The following is a 17,759-nucleotide window of genomic DNA, read 5'->3' as shown; positions in this document are numbered from 1 at the left end:
GTTAATTCTCCCTTTAGCAGCTGTCCACGGCTGTTCCTAGTATGAATAGGGGTTGAAGAGGCGCTCTTCCTGGGTGATAACAATGCAGGCCAGCCGGTCGCATCACAGATTTCGGAGCTCTGGGCTCTGCCTGTTATCCGTCCTCCCAATCCCATGGAAGTGATTTACTCTTAGGCTTTGCACCCAGAGAGTTCCAGGGAGGACTACCACTTGTAGATTTATTACCCGGTACACAGCCCTCCTGTTCCTTGGAATCTTTGTAGCTGCTAACTAGCTGTGAGTTAGCATACCCTTCTCCATTACTTTGCAACACTGGTAAAGTCGTGTCATTCCCACGACATAGTCCATTCACTTCCACGTTAACTTCCAACCGTTGCATTTTCATTTCCAACACAGCCATCTTCTGTATAAGTTTCTGGAAGTCATCTGTAGAGAACGGAGGCATTTTGCTACCAACTAGCTTAAGCTAAATAGCAGTAGCCTACCAGGCTTTAGCTGTTGCTAGGCCACGCTATTGTAAGACTGACGTCGTCGTAAAAATGTTGAAATATGGCTGAAAACCCTCCGTCTATTTACGAAGATGAACTGTCCCAGTGATAAGTTAATGTCCAGGAGCCGCTGCTCGAAGTTTTCAGAGAATAAGAATAGGAAAATCAGCATAAAAAGTAAGCAGAGGCAAGAGCAAGCAGAAAAGCGTCTGCACTGTAAGAAAGATAAGCAAATCTGTGGTACACAAAAGCCGCATAAAGACAAAAGCATTAATACAATGAATGACAGTTTGTAGTCCTTTCAGAATTACTGTAGAAGCCCTTTATATTGATGTTGGCATTTCAGTTTATTTAGTTTGGCTTAAGGGTAATGTACTATTTAAAAAAACTGGTACTGTACAACTCAAGAGAATAAAAGTCAAACTAAACTGTAATCTCTGCGTAAGATCACTCCCACAACTCACCTGTGAATAATGGAAATGGCCACTACAATTACTTTATATTGGTAATCACTGTATCTTAAAAAAAAACGTAATCCATTTAGAATACACTTTTCTCTGAAGTCACATAGCTCACAAAAAAAGGTGCAGGTGTCTTGCCTTGATGCAGTCTTGCAGTGGGATCTGGTGAAGTGTGACCTCAATGCCCCATAGGTTCTGAAGGGGCAGACACAGTCGGTGTAGGCACAGGGCCAGTGATTTCCTCTTCCGTGCCGAAGTCGATGGTGCCTCAGTACACTCTCATGACTTGAGCTGACGAAATCACAATATTTTGCATTTCATATGATATCTGTAATTAGAATTAAAAAGCCAAAATGGTCAATTTACCTTTCACAGTTTTTTGCTGCAATACATAGATATACACAAACTGTGAATGATATATATGGTGGGTCTGCAAACCTTTACTATCACAAGAGCCCCATTTCAGCCCCATTTCCACAAAAAATAAATATCTGTAGCCGCCAGAACACATTTGATAACACAAATCATAAACTAAAGATATAGTTGGTGTATTTACAGTCTACAAAAACTACAGCTTGTTGCATTTATTTAAGAATGGCATTAAAAAGGAAACCGTTGTTTATTGCCATTTTGTTATAACGGAATAAAACACTAAACTTGCCAGATTTTCTCCAGTTTGTGACTCTTACAACCTCAGATCCAGTGCCTGGATACGGTTCCAGGTTCCTGCTGTGCGGACTGAGGCTGGGAAAGGAGTCTTTTTTATTATGGTCCTTGGTCTTGGAATGACCTTCAATCACGCCTCAAACTGAGGGCACATGTCTCAATAGCATGTTTTAAATTGAAGTTGTCCGAGGTCCTTACCACTAGCTGCTCTTGCAGTAATAAGTAGTACCTTTCTTACTGTCCTATGCTAACACTAATATGCACCATCGTATATTTTTCAAGCTAAAAGCCGACCATGTGGCAGACAACACACGTCCATGTTAGCATACCTTTGCAAATCAGCCGAACCTCAGCGTCGCAAAGGTTTTCCCTCCTGGAGCTCCGTTAGCGCGCCAGTCGCCACCTGAACCGGGGATTGTAGTTGTTCAGGCCGCTTCAACGTCTCGTCTCCGTCGGTCTGCTGCACTGACGGGGACAGAGAAATGACTGTTACCACCTATCAGACATGTCGATCTATGAAGCTGTAACACGTTTAACCTTAAATGTTGTTTAACATTTCACATTAACATTTAAAATAATATCGTTGGAGCTACGGTGAAAACATGTTTGCTGATATTGTGCTCTTAAACGGTTGATTCCCTCGCACACATTACATTCTAGTTTATCGTTAACTCACGGTAATCCTCCCTTAATTATGCAGTCCGTCTTTTACCATATATTCTGGCCATAAAACAGTTTTAACGTTCTGTTTCCCTCTCTCACGCCAGGCTCGACCTGACAGACCCGCATGCATGGATGTATAATAGGCAGGGCTGCACATAACTGGTGCGCAGGTGCGCACCTCCGCCAAAAAAAGAGCACCGGGTCATTTGAAACAAAGCACATTTGCGTACCAACATTGAGAGAGGGAGAGAGGGATAGAGAGAAGGGAAAAGAGAAAATAGAGGAGAGAGGAGAGATGAGAGAGAGAGAAGAGAGAGAGAGAGAGAAAGATATTTGCGAGTTGCATACATGTATGAACCATGATATGAACTCAGGGTCGGCCCGGAGCGCTGGCTAGATGTTCGCCTAGGGCGCCAGATCTGTGGAGGCGCTGCACTGGCAGTTCTGGGAGGGAAAAAAACATTTTGACCGTTGGGGCTCATCCTAATTTTCGGCCTTGATGTAACAATATTCATAATTAAGTAAATGTAACACCCTTTTCACCCCGGTTACACGTTTCATTTGCCCTGTACGATGGGCGCTGTAAGTGATGAAAATGGGGGATGTTGGCTTATCTGGCGCCCGCAGCTCACAGTCAAAGCGAGTGAGCGAGGGAGAGAGGGAGGGTGCACCGGTACCAGCGCTGTTGTTATTAGAATCTGGTGCCGTGCTAGCTGCTCTAACGGATATAAGAAGAAGATGTTTTTACAATAATGTGGAGGGAGAGTCCTCTCCAGTCAGACTGATAACTACAGCTCAGTGAGGTAAAGTCTAAGTTCAAACGGTTTGGTCGCAATTTATGTAAACACATATTTCCAAGGTACTCCTTTATAATTATTGGGATAAACAGGTTTTAAATCATTCCAATGTATACTATAGGACAGTAACCAAAAATATCCTTTAAAACTGGAGAGATTAAAAAAAATGCATAAATAAATGTTAAGGTAAAATAAGATATGAATGAACAACACAAATAAAATAAGTTACATTAATTTGTTATTGGCTATGGTAGGTTATTGGTTATGTTCACATAATTATTTGATTACATCCACTTGTCTAAGATGACAACAGAGACTTTCGACCCAAACCCAGCTGTTGACTTGTGGATGCAAGCAGCTAATCGCAGACTCAACCAGAGAGAAAGAAGTAGGCCTACATCATCAGCTACCATGTCTGACAGAGAGGAAGACAGTGAGGAGAACAGTCAGGAGGGTAGTGATGACAGCTTGTAGGATTACTGGTCGTGCTCATGTTGTCTTGTGTTCACCTCTGCATGTGTGTTACTGTGTTCACCTCTGCACGTGTGTTCAGTGCCGTGTGTCTGGCAAAAAAAGTCAAGACCCCCTCAAAAGTTACGGTTTATTTCATTTTAAGGATGAGCACCAAGCAACATCTCCAGGTGCTCCTTTGAGAACCAGGGCAAAAAAGTTATGTGCACCCCTGATAATAGGAACCCGCATGTCCTCAATGCTGGCCGAGAGACGGGTTGCCAGAATATTGCTAAAACCCCCATTCATAGTTATATTTTTCTGCCACTGATATTCAACTTGTATGTGCTAAGCTAACAGCCGACCACTTTTCTGGCTACACTTGTCCATCATAGCATACCTTAGAAGTCTAGGGCCAGACATGATAAACGTTTCTAAAACATGTTTCCTGTTGAAGAGAAGCGTCAGCTAGCTAATGTTAAACTCGGCTAATGTACCACAAACTAAAATCTAGTGTCACATTAACTGATAATTCACTAACAATCAACTAAATAATTCGCAATCAATTAATGTTACACTTTAAATCAGTCATTTTCTATATTCATAATTTCAATACAACATTCAAACAAAGTGCTCACCTTGAGGATGATCAGTCCCGTTGAGAACAGCAGAGTGCCACTGCCGAACATGTAAAGGCGAAATACTGTAGAAAACCCCCTGCAGATTTCTGTTGGAGACCCCGTTCATAGCTCGAAGCATGCACAAAGAACTTATTTCGAACTCTAACCTTGGATTTTTAAGTTTTGCCAACTGAATTTATTAAATGACACACACTTTAAACAAGCAACATAATAAAGATAGTCGAGATAACTACTTTAATGTAGTCCATCCATCCATCCATCTTCTTCCGCTTATCCGTGGTCGGGTCGCGGGGGTAGCAGTTCCAGCAGAGAGCCCCAAACTTTCTTTTCCCTGGCGACATCAACCAGCTCTGACTGGGGGATCCCAAGGCGCTCCCAGGCCAGCGAAGAGATATAATCCCTCCACCTGGTCCTAGGTCTACCCCTTGGTCTCTTCCCAGCTGGACGTGCCTGGAACACCTCCCTAGGGAGGCGCCCAGGTGGCATCCTAACTAGGTGCCCGAACCACCTCAACTGGCTCCTTTCGACGCGAAGGAGGAGCGGCTCAACTCCGAGTCCCTCCCTGATGACCGAACTTCTCACCTTATCCCTAAGGGAGACACCAGCCACCCTGCGGAGAAAACCCCATCTTGGCCGCTTGTATCCGCGATCTCGTTCTTTCGGTCATGACCCATCCTTCATGACCATAGGTGAGGGTAGGAACGAAAATGGCCCGGTAGACAGAGAGCTTTGCCTTCTGGCTCAGCTCCCTTTTCGTCACAACGGTGCGGTAAAGCGACTGCAGTACCGCTCCCGCTGCTCCGATTCTCCGGCCCATCTCACGCTCCATTGTTCCCTCACTCGAGAACAAGACCCCGAGATACTTGAACTCCTTCACTTGGGGTAAGGACTCATCCCTACTTGAAGTGGACAGTCCATCGTTTTCCTGCTGAGAACCATGGCCTCAGATTTGGAGGTGCTGATCCTCATCCCAGCCGCTTCACACTCGGTTGCGAACCGATCCAGTGAGTGCTGAAGGTCGCAGACCGATGAAGCCATTAGAACCACATCATCTGCAAAAAGCAGTGGTGCAATCCTTAGTCCACCGAACTGCAGACCCCCTCCCCCATGACTACGCCTCGAAATCCGATACATGTATATTACAAACAGGATTGGTGACAAAGCGCAGCCCTAGCGGAGGCCAACCCTCACCGGAAATGGGTCCGACTTACTGCCGAGGACCCGGACACAGCTCTCGCTTTGGGAGTACAGAGATTGGATGGCCCTGAGTAGAGACCCCCTCACCCCATACTCCCGCAGCACCTCCCACAGTAACTCCCTGGGAACTCGGTCATACGCCTTCTCCAAGTCTACAAAACACATGTAGACCGGATAAGCGTATTCCCAGGCCCCCTCCAGGATCCTTGCGAGAGTAAAAAGCTGATCCGTCGTTCCACGACCAGGACGGAATCCGCATTGTTCCTCCTCAATCTGAGGTTCGACAATCGGCCTGACCCTCCTTTCGAGTACCTTAGAGTAAACTTTCCCGGGGAGGCTGAGTAGTGTGATGCCTCTGTAATTGGCACACACCCTCTGATCCCCCTTTTTAAAAAGGGGGACCACCACCCCGGTCCTGCCACTCCTTCGGTACTGTTTCCGACTTCCACGCAACGTTGATGAGACGTGTCAACCATGACAGTCCCTCAACACCCAGAGCCTTCAGCATTTCCGGGCGGATCTCATCCACCCCCGGGGCTTTGCCACTGTGGAGTTGTTTGACGACCTCAGTGACCTCCCCCCGGGAGATTGGTGTTGATCCCCCGTCATACTCCAGCTCTGCCTCTAACATAGAGGGCGGAGTTGTCGGGTTCAGGAGTTCCTCAAAGTGTTCCTTCCAACGCCCTAACACTCCATCAGTTGAGGTCAACAACGTCCCATCCTTACTGTACACAGCTTGGATGGTTCCCTGCTTCCCCCTCCTGAGGTGTCGGACAGTTTTCCAGAACAACTTTGGTGCCGCCCGAAAGTCCTTCTCCATGTCTTCTCCGAACTTCTCCCACACCCGCTGCTTTGCCTCGGCCACGGATGAGGCTGCTGCCCTTCGGGCCTGTCGGTACCTTGCAACTGCCTCGGGAGTCCCCCGGGATAACAAATCCCTGAAGGCCTCCTTCTTCAGTCGGACGGCTTCCCTGACCACCTGACTACTTTAATGTAGTAAGCAACTCAATTCAATATTTTTTGTTCACTTTACAAACAAATTATTTTCAGGCCAACAATTTTAAGTTTGGGTTTTTACAGTGTAGTTGTTAATTAACATGCATATTAGCAGTATATTGGCTCTTTATTAGTCATTATAAAACACTTACTAATGCCTTATTCTACATGACACAAGTAATCTGTGTATGTTACACTTGCATGTATGAGATCATTAAGTGCCTTGTAACTTCTTTTTTTATAGTTTCACTCCGTTTGAATGTCAGTGGACTGCAAATAAGTCAATAAAGGAGCATGGCTGCTCATTCCCTGGCTCTCAAACACGTTTGGCTGGCAGTTCACACTGAGACAGTACAACACATAGAGAGAACAGTACACCTATTGTGTAAGTACATACAAGCAGGTCCCACAGTATGATCACAAATACAAAACATCTGTTTTTATTCAAAAGTACAGGCTGCATTATGTGTTCTCAGCCTTGGTGAAACTTGACATGTTTTGGTATGTGTCTGTATCTCTCTTAGTGGTTCATTAATAAAACAGATATTTCAACGTGAGCCTACTTTGTTCATGTAGTACTGTTGAGGTTAATTTCAGTAGTTGTGTGCTATAATGTATTTACAAAGTGTGAAGAGGAGGCAACTTTAGAATAGGGAACCTGTTCTGGTCAATTAGAGTCAAACTACTAGCTTATTGGTTATGAACAAGACTTCACTTTAAAATAGGGAACATGTTCTTAGATAGAAATACCTAAATTAAAGTTATTTAGACATATTGAGCAGATCATAAGACCAAAACTCATGTACAACAACAATACTTGTACTTGCAATAAATAAGGACTTATTATTGTTATTTTCTTTTTCTTCCCTGTGGCGCAAACAGGCTTCCATACTTTAATGATGAGTGTATATCCTAAACACCACTTTTATTTTGCTTTATAATGAAATAAAGTTCTGCATACATTTTTTTATTCAATAGCGACACAACCTGGACCATTCAGGTGACATGAGGGTCTTGGGGCCTCTGGCTGTAGGCAGTTCTGCTAATGTACCCCTTGCACATATCACACTGTGGCTTACCAAGGGATCCCTTGAATAATGTTGAGCTTTAGCTAATATTAATAAGAATATATTTTGAAAGTCTGGTCTTACCAAATCAACACATTTCCTAAATTATCAATCAAGTATGACACTACACCTTTGTTTAATAACTCCTCACAAATACTTCTAGTTAGCAGAGGAGAAGCTATTCAGAAGCCTTCAAATATAAATGAAAATACGCCTTTTTATTTGGGGTGTTCTTTATTTTTAAAGTATCAGTCACAACAAAGTGCAGCAATTGTAAAGTACTTACTTTTTATATTTCAAGTGAGTACTATTTAGTTATTAATATAATCCAAACTGCAAACTACAGTAATGAAGCAAGCACCAATAAAAAAATTAAAACCTTTAATATTTATTTCTTAATATTATACAATTGTATTTTTAAAAGTAATATCTATTTTTGTTGCACAGTCACATTTCTTGCAAATACGGCCACACTTTTAGAGCAGACTACTGAGGTATCAGTATGCTATTAGAATGAAACTTTTATATCTATTCCAATCCTAGTTTTGTTCAGCTTCTTTATCAAAGTCTGCTTGATATCCTGAGTTTTAAAACAATATATCATTGGATTAACAGCAGCAGGTAAAAGACTGTACAACAAGACTAATAAAATACGGATGTCCAAACTGAAAGAAAACCCAACAGTATTGGCTACATAGACAAAACACCTGGGAAGGTAAAAAAGGCAAGTGATAAATATTTGTGGGGAACAAGTAGATAAGGTTCTTTTGCGACCGGCAGCATTGGACATTTTCAGAATAACCACAATAATGGAAATGTATGAAAACAAGATGAATGCAAGAGGTAGCAAGAGACAAAACATGGCCAAACAGAGGGCAGTGACTTGTACAATTTTAACCTCCCTACCACATGCCTGACTTGTTATAGAAATGTGGTCACAGAAGCACTGAGTGATGACATTTGATTTACAGTAAGGTAAAGTGAGGGCTTGGAGTACAATAGTCACCAATAGAGGCAGAGGGATGAACCAGGCAAGGCCACAGAGCACAGATATGGTGTTGTTTGTGATAAAGACAGGATAACGCATCGGAAGACATATTGCAATAAATCGATCGATGGCCATTACCAACAAGTTAAAAGAAGTAACTGACCCTAAATAGTGAACATAGAACATTTGTGTAAAGCAACCGTAAAATGAAATAATGCTATCACCAAACCAATATTTTGATATGATCTTTGGAAGAGTCACAGTGCCAAATGTTAAGTCATTCAGTGCCAGGTGACAAAAGACCAGATATGTTGGTTTTTTAAGGGACTTTTCATAGATCACAAATGCTAAATGAAAATATTTCCTATTGCAATAGCTAGGTAGACGAAAAAGAGCAGAGCTGACACAGGTCCATAATACATTGGTAGAAGTCCAGGAAATCCAAGGATTAAAAAGTCTCTCATCTCTGTTACATTGGTGTAGATCATTTTCACCTATTTCACAATCAGCAGTTTACACGTGGATCAGCAAGACAAAGAAAGGTATTAGTCTCATAATTGATAGGATTAATCAGCACACTCATTTTGATTTTGACATTTGATTAAAGTTATATAATTGTCATCATTTCAAGTTAAAGCTCCTTTAATACAAAAATGTAATCGCTTTTTGCTCTCATACAATTGTAATGTGAATAGAATTAATTGAGAATAGTGTAAATGATATACATTTTACACAAATATTTGATATCAGATGATAGATGATTGTAATTATTAATACAATAAAAAATAAATAATTGAAGAGTTTAAATAGTTACATATACAATTATTCCCTCCTCTTTCTATCTGACAAAAATAAATCAGGACAACAATTTTCCAATCGAAAAGCTATTTGATATTATTTGAAATGTTTTGACAAAGGCATATACTGTATATTTAGTTTTCCACCATTTCAATCAATAGGTTATCAGTCAACTTTATAGTATATAAAAGTAAATAAAGATTTCCAATTAATATAAAACAGGTTTTGTGATTTCTATTGTGACGTCCAGCTTAGAGTCTTACCTTTCAGATGCAGGCCAACAACTAAACACTGAGAGCGATGCCTGGGTGAATTTAATATCTGCTCTGTGTGCTGTGTGACCATGCATATCCTCAATGGGGCATATCTGCAATCTAACCTCTAGGGTACAAACAGCATGATGGAAACTTCTTCCTTATGAATATCAATGATTTATGCGAAACATGCATAAAGGTGAAAACAAATGTATAATTATTATCAATATTAAAATAGATGAAAATACATTTAGAAGGCACACTTAAGCTAAATTCAGCCTGGTTGCTGAACGGTTAAACAGTAAGAAAGAATATCATGGCATACAGTATCTTTAACAAAAGTTCATCACTGTTTTATTACCTTTCATTACTACACCTTCTAGTATGCCAGGTATTTAGGAAGCTCATGTTACAATAGAACCCAACTTAAAGTAGGATATTATAATTATGTGTAAATGACGGCATCTTTTCTTTTCCCTTAGACGTTTGCATTTGCAAACACTTTTCAAAGTTCTGTACAAATGTGGTTTCACTAAAGCTCCTAGTAGGATACTGTACATTTTGAAAAACTCTCTGTTGGCAGCCCCTAGTCTAGTGGAACTATAAAAAACAACACAGAAAAGCAACAAAACCTCACAACTTGGCTTAATATAAGTTTTATTTTAGGTGCGCAATACAAATAAAATCACTTTTAAATTCAAATTGACCACACTACTGCTACTGTTTGTATACACTATTTATGTAGTGGATATACATATATATATATATATATATATACAGTTTTGTTTGTGTAGCAACGTCATCATACAGAATCCAATTTCAGGTCAAAAGGTTTTTTTAAGGGCTTGAATGAAACATACCTACTTTAGCCAACATTTGGATGAATGGAGACACACTGGAAGGCTACAGACTAATACAAAAACCTATAAAAACATTAAAATGATGGACCCGCATTATTTAATTTGATTCTAAAGATATGCTTTAGGCAAACTGTATTTTTGCATTTCACTTTCCTCTGTCAGATGGATACAGTTCCCATATTATGTTGCTTTATCAGAAACTGGCCCAACATTCCTTATGTGTGCTCAGATATTTTGATCTGACATCATAGTGATGAAAATATAATTGAAATGTTATTTGCATATTTTAATCAGATCCATTAAAATATATCAAAAAGCGTAAGAAACATTCAGTGAACATAAATCAAAAGTAAGGCCCTCTACTCATTTGTATATCATTTTATTTTTATTTGAATGCCACATATATCATGTTTCTAGTGTTACTTTTTATGTGCAGAAATGCATAAAAACTGCATTTTAAGGTATTTAGCAGAGGGGCAACATGTGTAATAAGTTCATATAACAATCAAGCCACAGCACCATACAGGGAATGTGTTGCTTAAACTTGCAATCTCATTCATAACAGAACAAATATAATATAGATTAACACACATCTTTCATTTGAATTACAACAATATTGGTGGATTTCTATGCAAATATGAAGACACTGTATGTGTATGCATTACTTTAAAGTTTACTTAACTCCAATTTTAACATGTTTTAATCCCTTCATCACAATATCTTTAATTTCTCTGGTTTTGAAGCAATAAATGAGTGGGTTAACAGCACAAGGAATAAGGCTAAAACAATATCAATAACATGCGGATGTCAGAGCTGAAAGAGAAAACTGTAAAATTAGCAAGATAAACAAAACATCTTGGTAGGTAATACAGGCAACAAATCAATAACTGTGGTGTGCACGTTGATAAAGCTCTGTATCGTCCCCTGGTGTTTGCTATTCTCAAAACATCTGCAAAGATGAATATATAGGAAACGATGATAAACGAAAGTAGAAGCAAAAGACTAAACATTGCAAGACTGAAAGCAACACTCTGAACATATTTTACATTTTCATCACATCCCAGTTTTGTAATTGAAATGTGATCACAATAACATTGCACAATGATATTAGAATCACAATAAGGCAAGGTTAGAGCATGATATAGAACTGCCATCTGATAAATATCCCAATCCAGGACAACCCACAAGACAGAGTAATAATGTTGTTGGTGATTAGAACAGGGTATCTTAATGGGAAAACAACTGCAATAAAACGATCAAGGGCCATTATTAGCAGAAGGAGAGAATGAATTGCTCCTAAGGAATGAACAAAATACATCTGAGTGAAGCAGGCAGCAAAAGATATCATCTTGTCATCCCAAAAATATCTTGATATCATTTTTGGTAATGTCAGTGTCCCAAATAACAAATCATTAATTGCCAAATGCCAGAAGATTAGATATGTTGGCTTGTAAAGATTCCTCCTGACCCCAACGAGAACTACAATAAAAGTATTTCCAACAACAATAGCCAAGTAGGTGAAGAACATGAGAGTAGACACAGCTCCGTAATATTTTGGGTCAAGTCCTGGAAACCGAAGTATCATGAAGTCCTTCACTGTTGTTATATTTCTATAAATCATTGTAAGTAATCTGTAAAAATGCTGCGTTCAATGTTCTCTAAAAAGGAAATTGCAAGTTCAAATCATCATCAAACATCATTCAGACATTATCTATAGGTAGTCTTTAGGATCCAGCTGTTTTTGCTATCACCTTAGAGGTAAATCCCAGTCGGATGCAGTTCATCCCAGTCAAAGCAGATGTCTGCATGCTGTATTATGAGGGCTCCACAGTGAGTGACATAAGGACTTGGCCAACCCACATATAACATGTCCTTTGTAAAATATGTGCACCAAGCAGAGCTTACCTCATTAATATTACCTTGCTTATCACTATGTCTTAATTACATCTTTGTATTATGACTAGCAGTACATATTAGTTTGTGACTATTAAACCAGAAACAAATCCACATGTTTTCTTAAATATAACCAAATAAAAATTGCGGATACTGTGCAGAACCTGTATTAATATTGCAGATATTGTTTTGCTTTTACAAATACAGATCATGGTGTGGATAGTAGTAATTAAACCAGTTATGCCAAGCATATTTTTTATTCAATGCAATTAAAAAACTTTTAATAATAATACAATAATTTATTTCCTTATCCTGACAATTTAAAATGTAAGTAGTACGTTTATTAGATTTTCAAATGTTAATCACAAATCACATCTTGCTTTCTAATCTTTAATTTGTAGCAAAAAATTAGAAAATGTGTATTGTTCCCTTGCTGTACAGTGTGGGGGCATAACCTGTAGTTGTTCCCTTTTTTAGTCATCTCAAAATATATCTATCACTGGTATAAGGATACAATATATCGGTCCATCACATAAAGCACATACATTGAGCTATGCAATATCACTCATTTTCAAATCTAATTCATCATGTGAGAACAGCAAGGAAGACAATGATTCTAAGGTCCTCATTAAAACAGTCTAGGAGTCTTAAAAATAGTAAGTGGGCTTCAAGGGAACACCAGTAAAATGACGAGTAAAAATATATTTTATTGTAAGAACATCACATTAAAAAACATCTATATGAATTAGATCTATTATATGGTGTACAATGAAAGCATGAAAAGTATAAATTGATCTCACAGAAAATAGATTATCTATGATTGTTAACATCCACCAAAGAATAACATACACATTTACTGTCTATATAATATTATAAAATGCATACACAAATGTAAAATATACGTTTATCATGCTTTATGTCATTATCTTTGACCAAATTATGCAGCTATATTCTTATCAAGCCTGTGATCTGTTTGCTATAATGCTTAAACTCAACCTTTAATAAAAAATAAAAACACTATTTCTCATTCAAGTAATATTCTAACATGTCTTAAACAAAAAAATGTCACTTAACAAAAAGAAAAAAACTCATATTGATAAGGGGAACATTTTTAATTGATCAAAGATGCAAATATTGTACATTTTTAGCTTTCAATGTGTCCTTATCAGTAAGTAACTATTCCGGTCCCATATCGAAAGATGGCTAATTCAAATAAAAAATTGAAACATTGAATATTATCATCAGTCACTAATAGCTGAAACGTGTGCTTTTTTAAGAACTGCTCTTCTTTTGAATTGTTTCCTCAAGCTTTCTCTCATGTCTTTAGCTCTTAAGCAGTATATAAGTGGATTAATCATCGGGGGGCAAAGGCTATACATCATGATAATTACTATTCGCACATCAGCACTAAACGTAATGCCAACATTGCTGGCCAAATATACAAAACATCTGGGTAAATAATAGAGCAAGATTATGATCAGTTGAGGACTGCAAGTGGACAGAGACTTGATGCGACCTTGTACATTTGCAATCTTAAGTACTGCTATAATTATACAGCAATATGAGAACACGATGAATGCCAGAGTTCCCAGTAACATAACCATTGCATTCACAAAAGCAGGAAAACCATAAGGGGCCCGGTCAGTGCATGCTAGGATTGTTATACCAATATGATCACAGTAGCAGTGGTTGATGATGTTTGAGGCACAGTAAGGAAGAGGGTATGCCCTAATAACCATCATTAAAGGGCCTGCATGAGCGACAACCCACGCAGTAATACTTAGAATTAAGATAGTGGAGTTATTAAGAAGAATGAGATATTTGAGAGGATGGCAGACCGCTAAATACCTATCTAAAGCCATCAGGAAGAGAATATAGGAATTCACTGTGCCGAGATAGTGAACAAAAAACATTTGGACAAAGCAAGCTGTGAATGAAATAGTCCCTGAATGAAACCAATACTTGCTGATGATCTTAGGTAAAGTGGTTGTGCTAAAGAGAATGTCGCATGTACACAGATTCAGAATGATATAATACATCGGCTTATGAAGGCTGTGGTTCGTGGCAAATACAAACATAATTGTTACATTGCCCGCCATAGTTAGGAAATAAACAAAGAACAATATTGCTGAAACAAGGTCTTGGTACTCTGGATGAAGTCCAGGGAAGCCAGTGAGGATAAATTCAGTCACAGTGCTCTGATTCCCCTCTGCCATGATGGACTATAATGTCCTGAACACACTGTAAAGGAAATATGGGGGAAGTTATTCAACTTATAAGATACAGCTCATTAACACAATATCTGACATTTAAACAATAGCAGTGTAGCAAATGGTTCTTGATCTGTTAAAAACACTTTATACTAACTCTTATGCATTACAGTAGAATAAATAAAGCATGAGTATTTCCTGTAAGACTTTGCATCAATTCATAGGGCTCAAACTTGTACACTTACCTTTCTCAAACAGTTTGGCAGCATATTCTGAATCACCCGCTGGTTCAGATCTTTAAAAGACTATATCTTGTGATGAAGGTTAAAATCCATCCTTTCTTTATTCTCTGTGGATCAGTCTGCCTTTAATCCCTCTTAGCAACACCAATGGCAATTTTGAATCAAGCATATATAGAAATCCATTAGTTAGAGCAAAAGTAAGACGAACAATATTTCTGATTTCGTGCCAGGTATTAATATCCAATTAGCTAATAGAGTAATTACCATTAAATTGGTCACTGGGGAAATTCAGGAACACTTACCTCCTAACATTTAATGAAATAACCGTTAATTTAATAATAACAACACATTATAAATCACACAGGAGTAAACAACTGTACTTAAACCAAATCCCAATGTGTACCTAATGTAACACTGAGGAAGGAGTGTTAACATCCCCCGTGTTTAATGGAGCAGAGGACCACAGTAATTTGAGATGCAATTAAAGGCCACCATGAGGCTTCTTTCAATAACTAAAGAACACTTGGTGAGTAGTTTAACCTGAAATAAGTTAATAAAAACACTTTTAAAAAAAGATGTTACGTCTGGTTACAGCTTCTTTGGTATGAGGGATTGTTGCTTTTCTCGAAGCTAATGACTTTGTTTAGTTTTTTTAATCTAACTTCCATAATATGGGACTTTCTATGGACCAGGCTTTGAGTCTTCACCACCACTACTCTTCTCTTTCTTCTAGCTGAGGAAAATTCTCAAGTCAGGCCAAATAACTTTGTATCTACAGTGACATGTTTATTCAGTCCGTCTTAACTTATGCAATACCCCATTCACCTGCTTAGCAACTCAAGCATAATCGTCTGTAGCTCAACAACAAACAAAGCACTTCCAGATACACATTATTTTTTGTGATCATCTTTGAAGCCTTATATTTGTATTTTGTATGTTTTTTTTTTTTGATCATGCACTACACGAAACAGCTTCTGGGGCATAGGAATCTGAGGGAGGAGGGTGTTTGAAAAAACATGCTAATTTACTTTTTCTTTTTTTGAATTTACTTTTAATTTGGCTGGAAAAGATACGAACAATTAGGAATAATTTAGACTTTGGCACTTGTTAGTTTTCCATACTTTCGATGAATGGAAAAATTACAAAAAATAAGAGAATAATTGTAAATTCAAAGTATAGCATTAGTCCGGTGTCCTCCATTTTCCCTGGCAAATTAGATGAAGAAAGTATTGGTTAAACAGAAGACAGAAGATAAGCCTAAATGTGAAACATAGTGGAAAACAAGACTGTTTTGAGAAGGTCTAAGTACAAAGAGAGGCCTGCACTCTCACTTTGACGAACACGCGCACACGCGCGCGCGCGCGCACGTACGCACGCACGCACGCACGCACATACACACACACACACACACACACACACACACACACACACAGTTGCTAATTAACTCCCTCTTGGAACTTGTGTTGTTATTTCGAAGTTCTAAGCCATTGTAGGTGTTTACGAAGATGTTTAATTATGATAAAGCACATAAACCTATACTGGCTAAAGAATGTGATAGAAACGTTCAACTTTTTTACACTTCATTTTCTGACAATGTAGAACTTTTCAGATGAAGACTTAACACAATTATTTATTGTAGAAGGTTATAAAAACCTAATTGTAATACTAACTACAGTAGCTTCACTTGGATGAACTACAACAGGAACATGCTACACAAATACATCAGCAATTAAGAAACAACGTTAAAATAATACAGAATAGTATCAGAGGCAGTGCTGGAATTGGGCCGGTACTCACCGGTACGCAGTACCGGCACTTCTGGTTCTGACCCATGGAGTACCGGCACTTCTTGCTCAGTACCGGCATGCTGGCGGTACTCCGGTACTCATGCACCGTGCCAGTACTCAACACTCTCCCGCCGTTCTTATTATACATCCATATATATATATACAGCCGCCCGGTACTCAGTAGATGCGTCATGAGGTGCCGAACGGACATTCTCATCGCTCTAACCGCTGGAGTTTCACAGCGGCTGTCAGCTGTTTACTCCTGTCATTCAAACAGAACGTGCTGGAGAGGGGGCGGGGCTTATCTTCTCCATGTAAATACTGTGGTGGAAACGACTATGTCAAAATTAACCTATTTGACCGTGATTTAATAGTAATACACGTTTCAAAATAATAATAATAATTATGCCGAAGTAACAACATACTGAAAACTGTTAGTAAAACCATGTTTTAATGCTTTACAATTTACATACCTAGATGCACGTGTGTTGTGTTTATGCAGTGCAACTCCCACCCAGTGGGTGGCTATGTAGAGTGATAGAACAGAGCAGGCACGCCCCCGAGAGAAGGAAAGCAAGTCACGTCACAAATTAGCATTTCTAAAATGTTAGCGTGGATTAATAAAAGTGCAAAAAGACAGCGGTTGTCGCCGGAAGAAACTTCAAATACAGAGAATGCTGTGCCTGTGTTGGAAATTGTGTCTGATGGGGAGCGTTCTTTGGTTGATCCTCCTGCTCCAAGTTCTAGTGCATTAGCATTAGCACTAGCTCCGCCGCCTCCTCCAGAGCCTCTAACGTTAGCTGCTGCTGGCTCAACTGCCACCACCAACACCGGGCAAAGCGATGCACCTGACTGCTGGACAACGGACCAGGTGCAATATTTTTGCAAGACCAATGCATGGCTCCTTCTTAAAGATAAGAAGCTAGGATGTCGGATATGCAGAGATGTCAAATCTTTGGGAATACACACTGGACAAGGACTGAAACTGTCAACTGAATGGGGTGAGTGTGCAGTGTCTCATTTCGGTGTTGACAAGGGCAAACAACAAGCTAGCCTGAGAAAAAAAATCAAAGAACATAAAGAATCACAAGCCTATGTAAAAGCTGCTGACATCCTTACATCTGCTTCATGTGAAACTATTCAACATCAAGTGCAGTCTATGCATAAATCTGAATTAGACACCACTATCAGAGTTTTTCGAACGGCATATACAATTGGCAAACATAGCCGGCCATTCACAGACATGCCAATTGATTTGAATGTACAGAAACTGAATGGGCTGAACGTGGGCAGGGTTTTGC

The 17,759-nt window shown here is 39.2% G+C and overlaps 2 protein-coding genes, 1 long non-coding RNA gene and 1 pseudogene across 3 annotated transcripts; all 4 read right to left on the bottom strand.

The window, feature by feature from the left end:
• Window positions 1-1,099: 1,099 nt before the first annotated feature.
• On the bottom strand, window positions 1,100-2,403 carry LOC117540502. The gene is made up of 3 exons (XR_004568177.1): window positions 2,292-2,403; window positions 1,945-2,080; window positions 1,100-1,240 (listed from the first exon to the last, which is right to left on the bottom strand). It is a non-coding gene; the product is annotated as an uncharacterized LOC117540502 (long non-coding RNA).
• A 5,531-nt stretch (window positions 2,404-7,934) lies between these two features.
• LOC117540427 lies at window positions 7,935-8,902 on the bottom strand (annotated as a pseudogene).
• A 2,097-nt stretch (window positions 8,903-10,999) lies between these two features.
• On the bottom strand, window positions 11,000-11,947 carry LOC117540482 (olfactory receptor 6-like). The gene is given in 3 exon segments (XM_034207190.1): window positions 11,000-11,111; window positions 11,113-11,482; window positions 11,485-11,947. Coding segments are annotated over 3 exon segments (945 nt in total).
• A 1,513-nt stretch (window positions 11,948-13,460) lies between these two features.
• On the bottom strand, window positions 13,461-14,435 carry LOC117540500 (olfactory receptor 2AT4-like). Its single transcript, XM_034207230.1, has one exon. It carries the CDS (start codon window positions 14,433-14,435, stop codon window positions 13,461-13,463), a length of 975 nt encoding a protein of 324 aa, XP_034063121.1.
• Between the last annotated feature and the right edge of the window lie 3,324 nt (window positions 14,436-17,759).

Source organism: Gymnodraco acuticeps, unplaced genomic scaffold (genome assembly GCF_902827175.1).
Source record: "Gymnodraco acuticeps unplaced genomic scaffold, fGymAcu1.1, whole genome shotgun sequence".
In the NCBI taxonomy this organism is placed as follows: domain Eukaryota; kingdom Metazoa; phylum Chordata; class Actinopteri; order Perciformes; family Bathydraconidae; genus Gymnodraco; species Gymnodraco acuticeps.
The sequence above is the reverse complement of the archived record's forward strand: the minus strand, read 5'-3'. Positions and strand labels throughout refer to the sequence as shown.

What these genes read in the sequence shown, in the direction of transcription:
- LOC117540500 (XM_034207230.1), bottom strand. Translation starts at nt 14,435, where the DNA reads ATGGCAGAGGGGAATCAGAGCACTGTGACTGAATTTATCCTCACTGGC.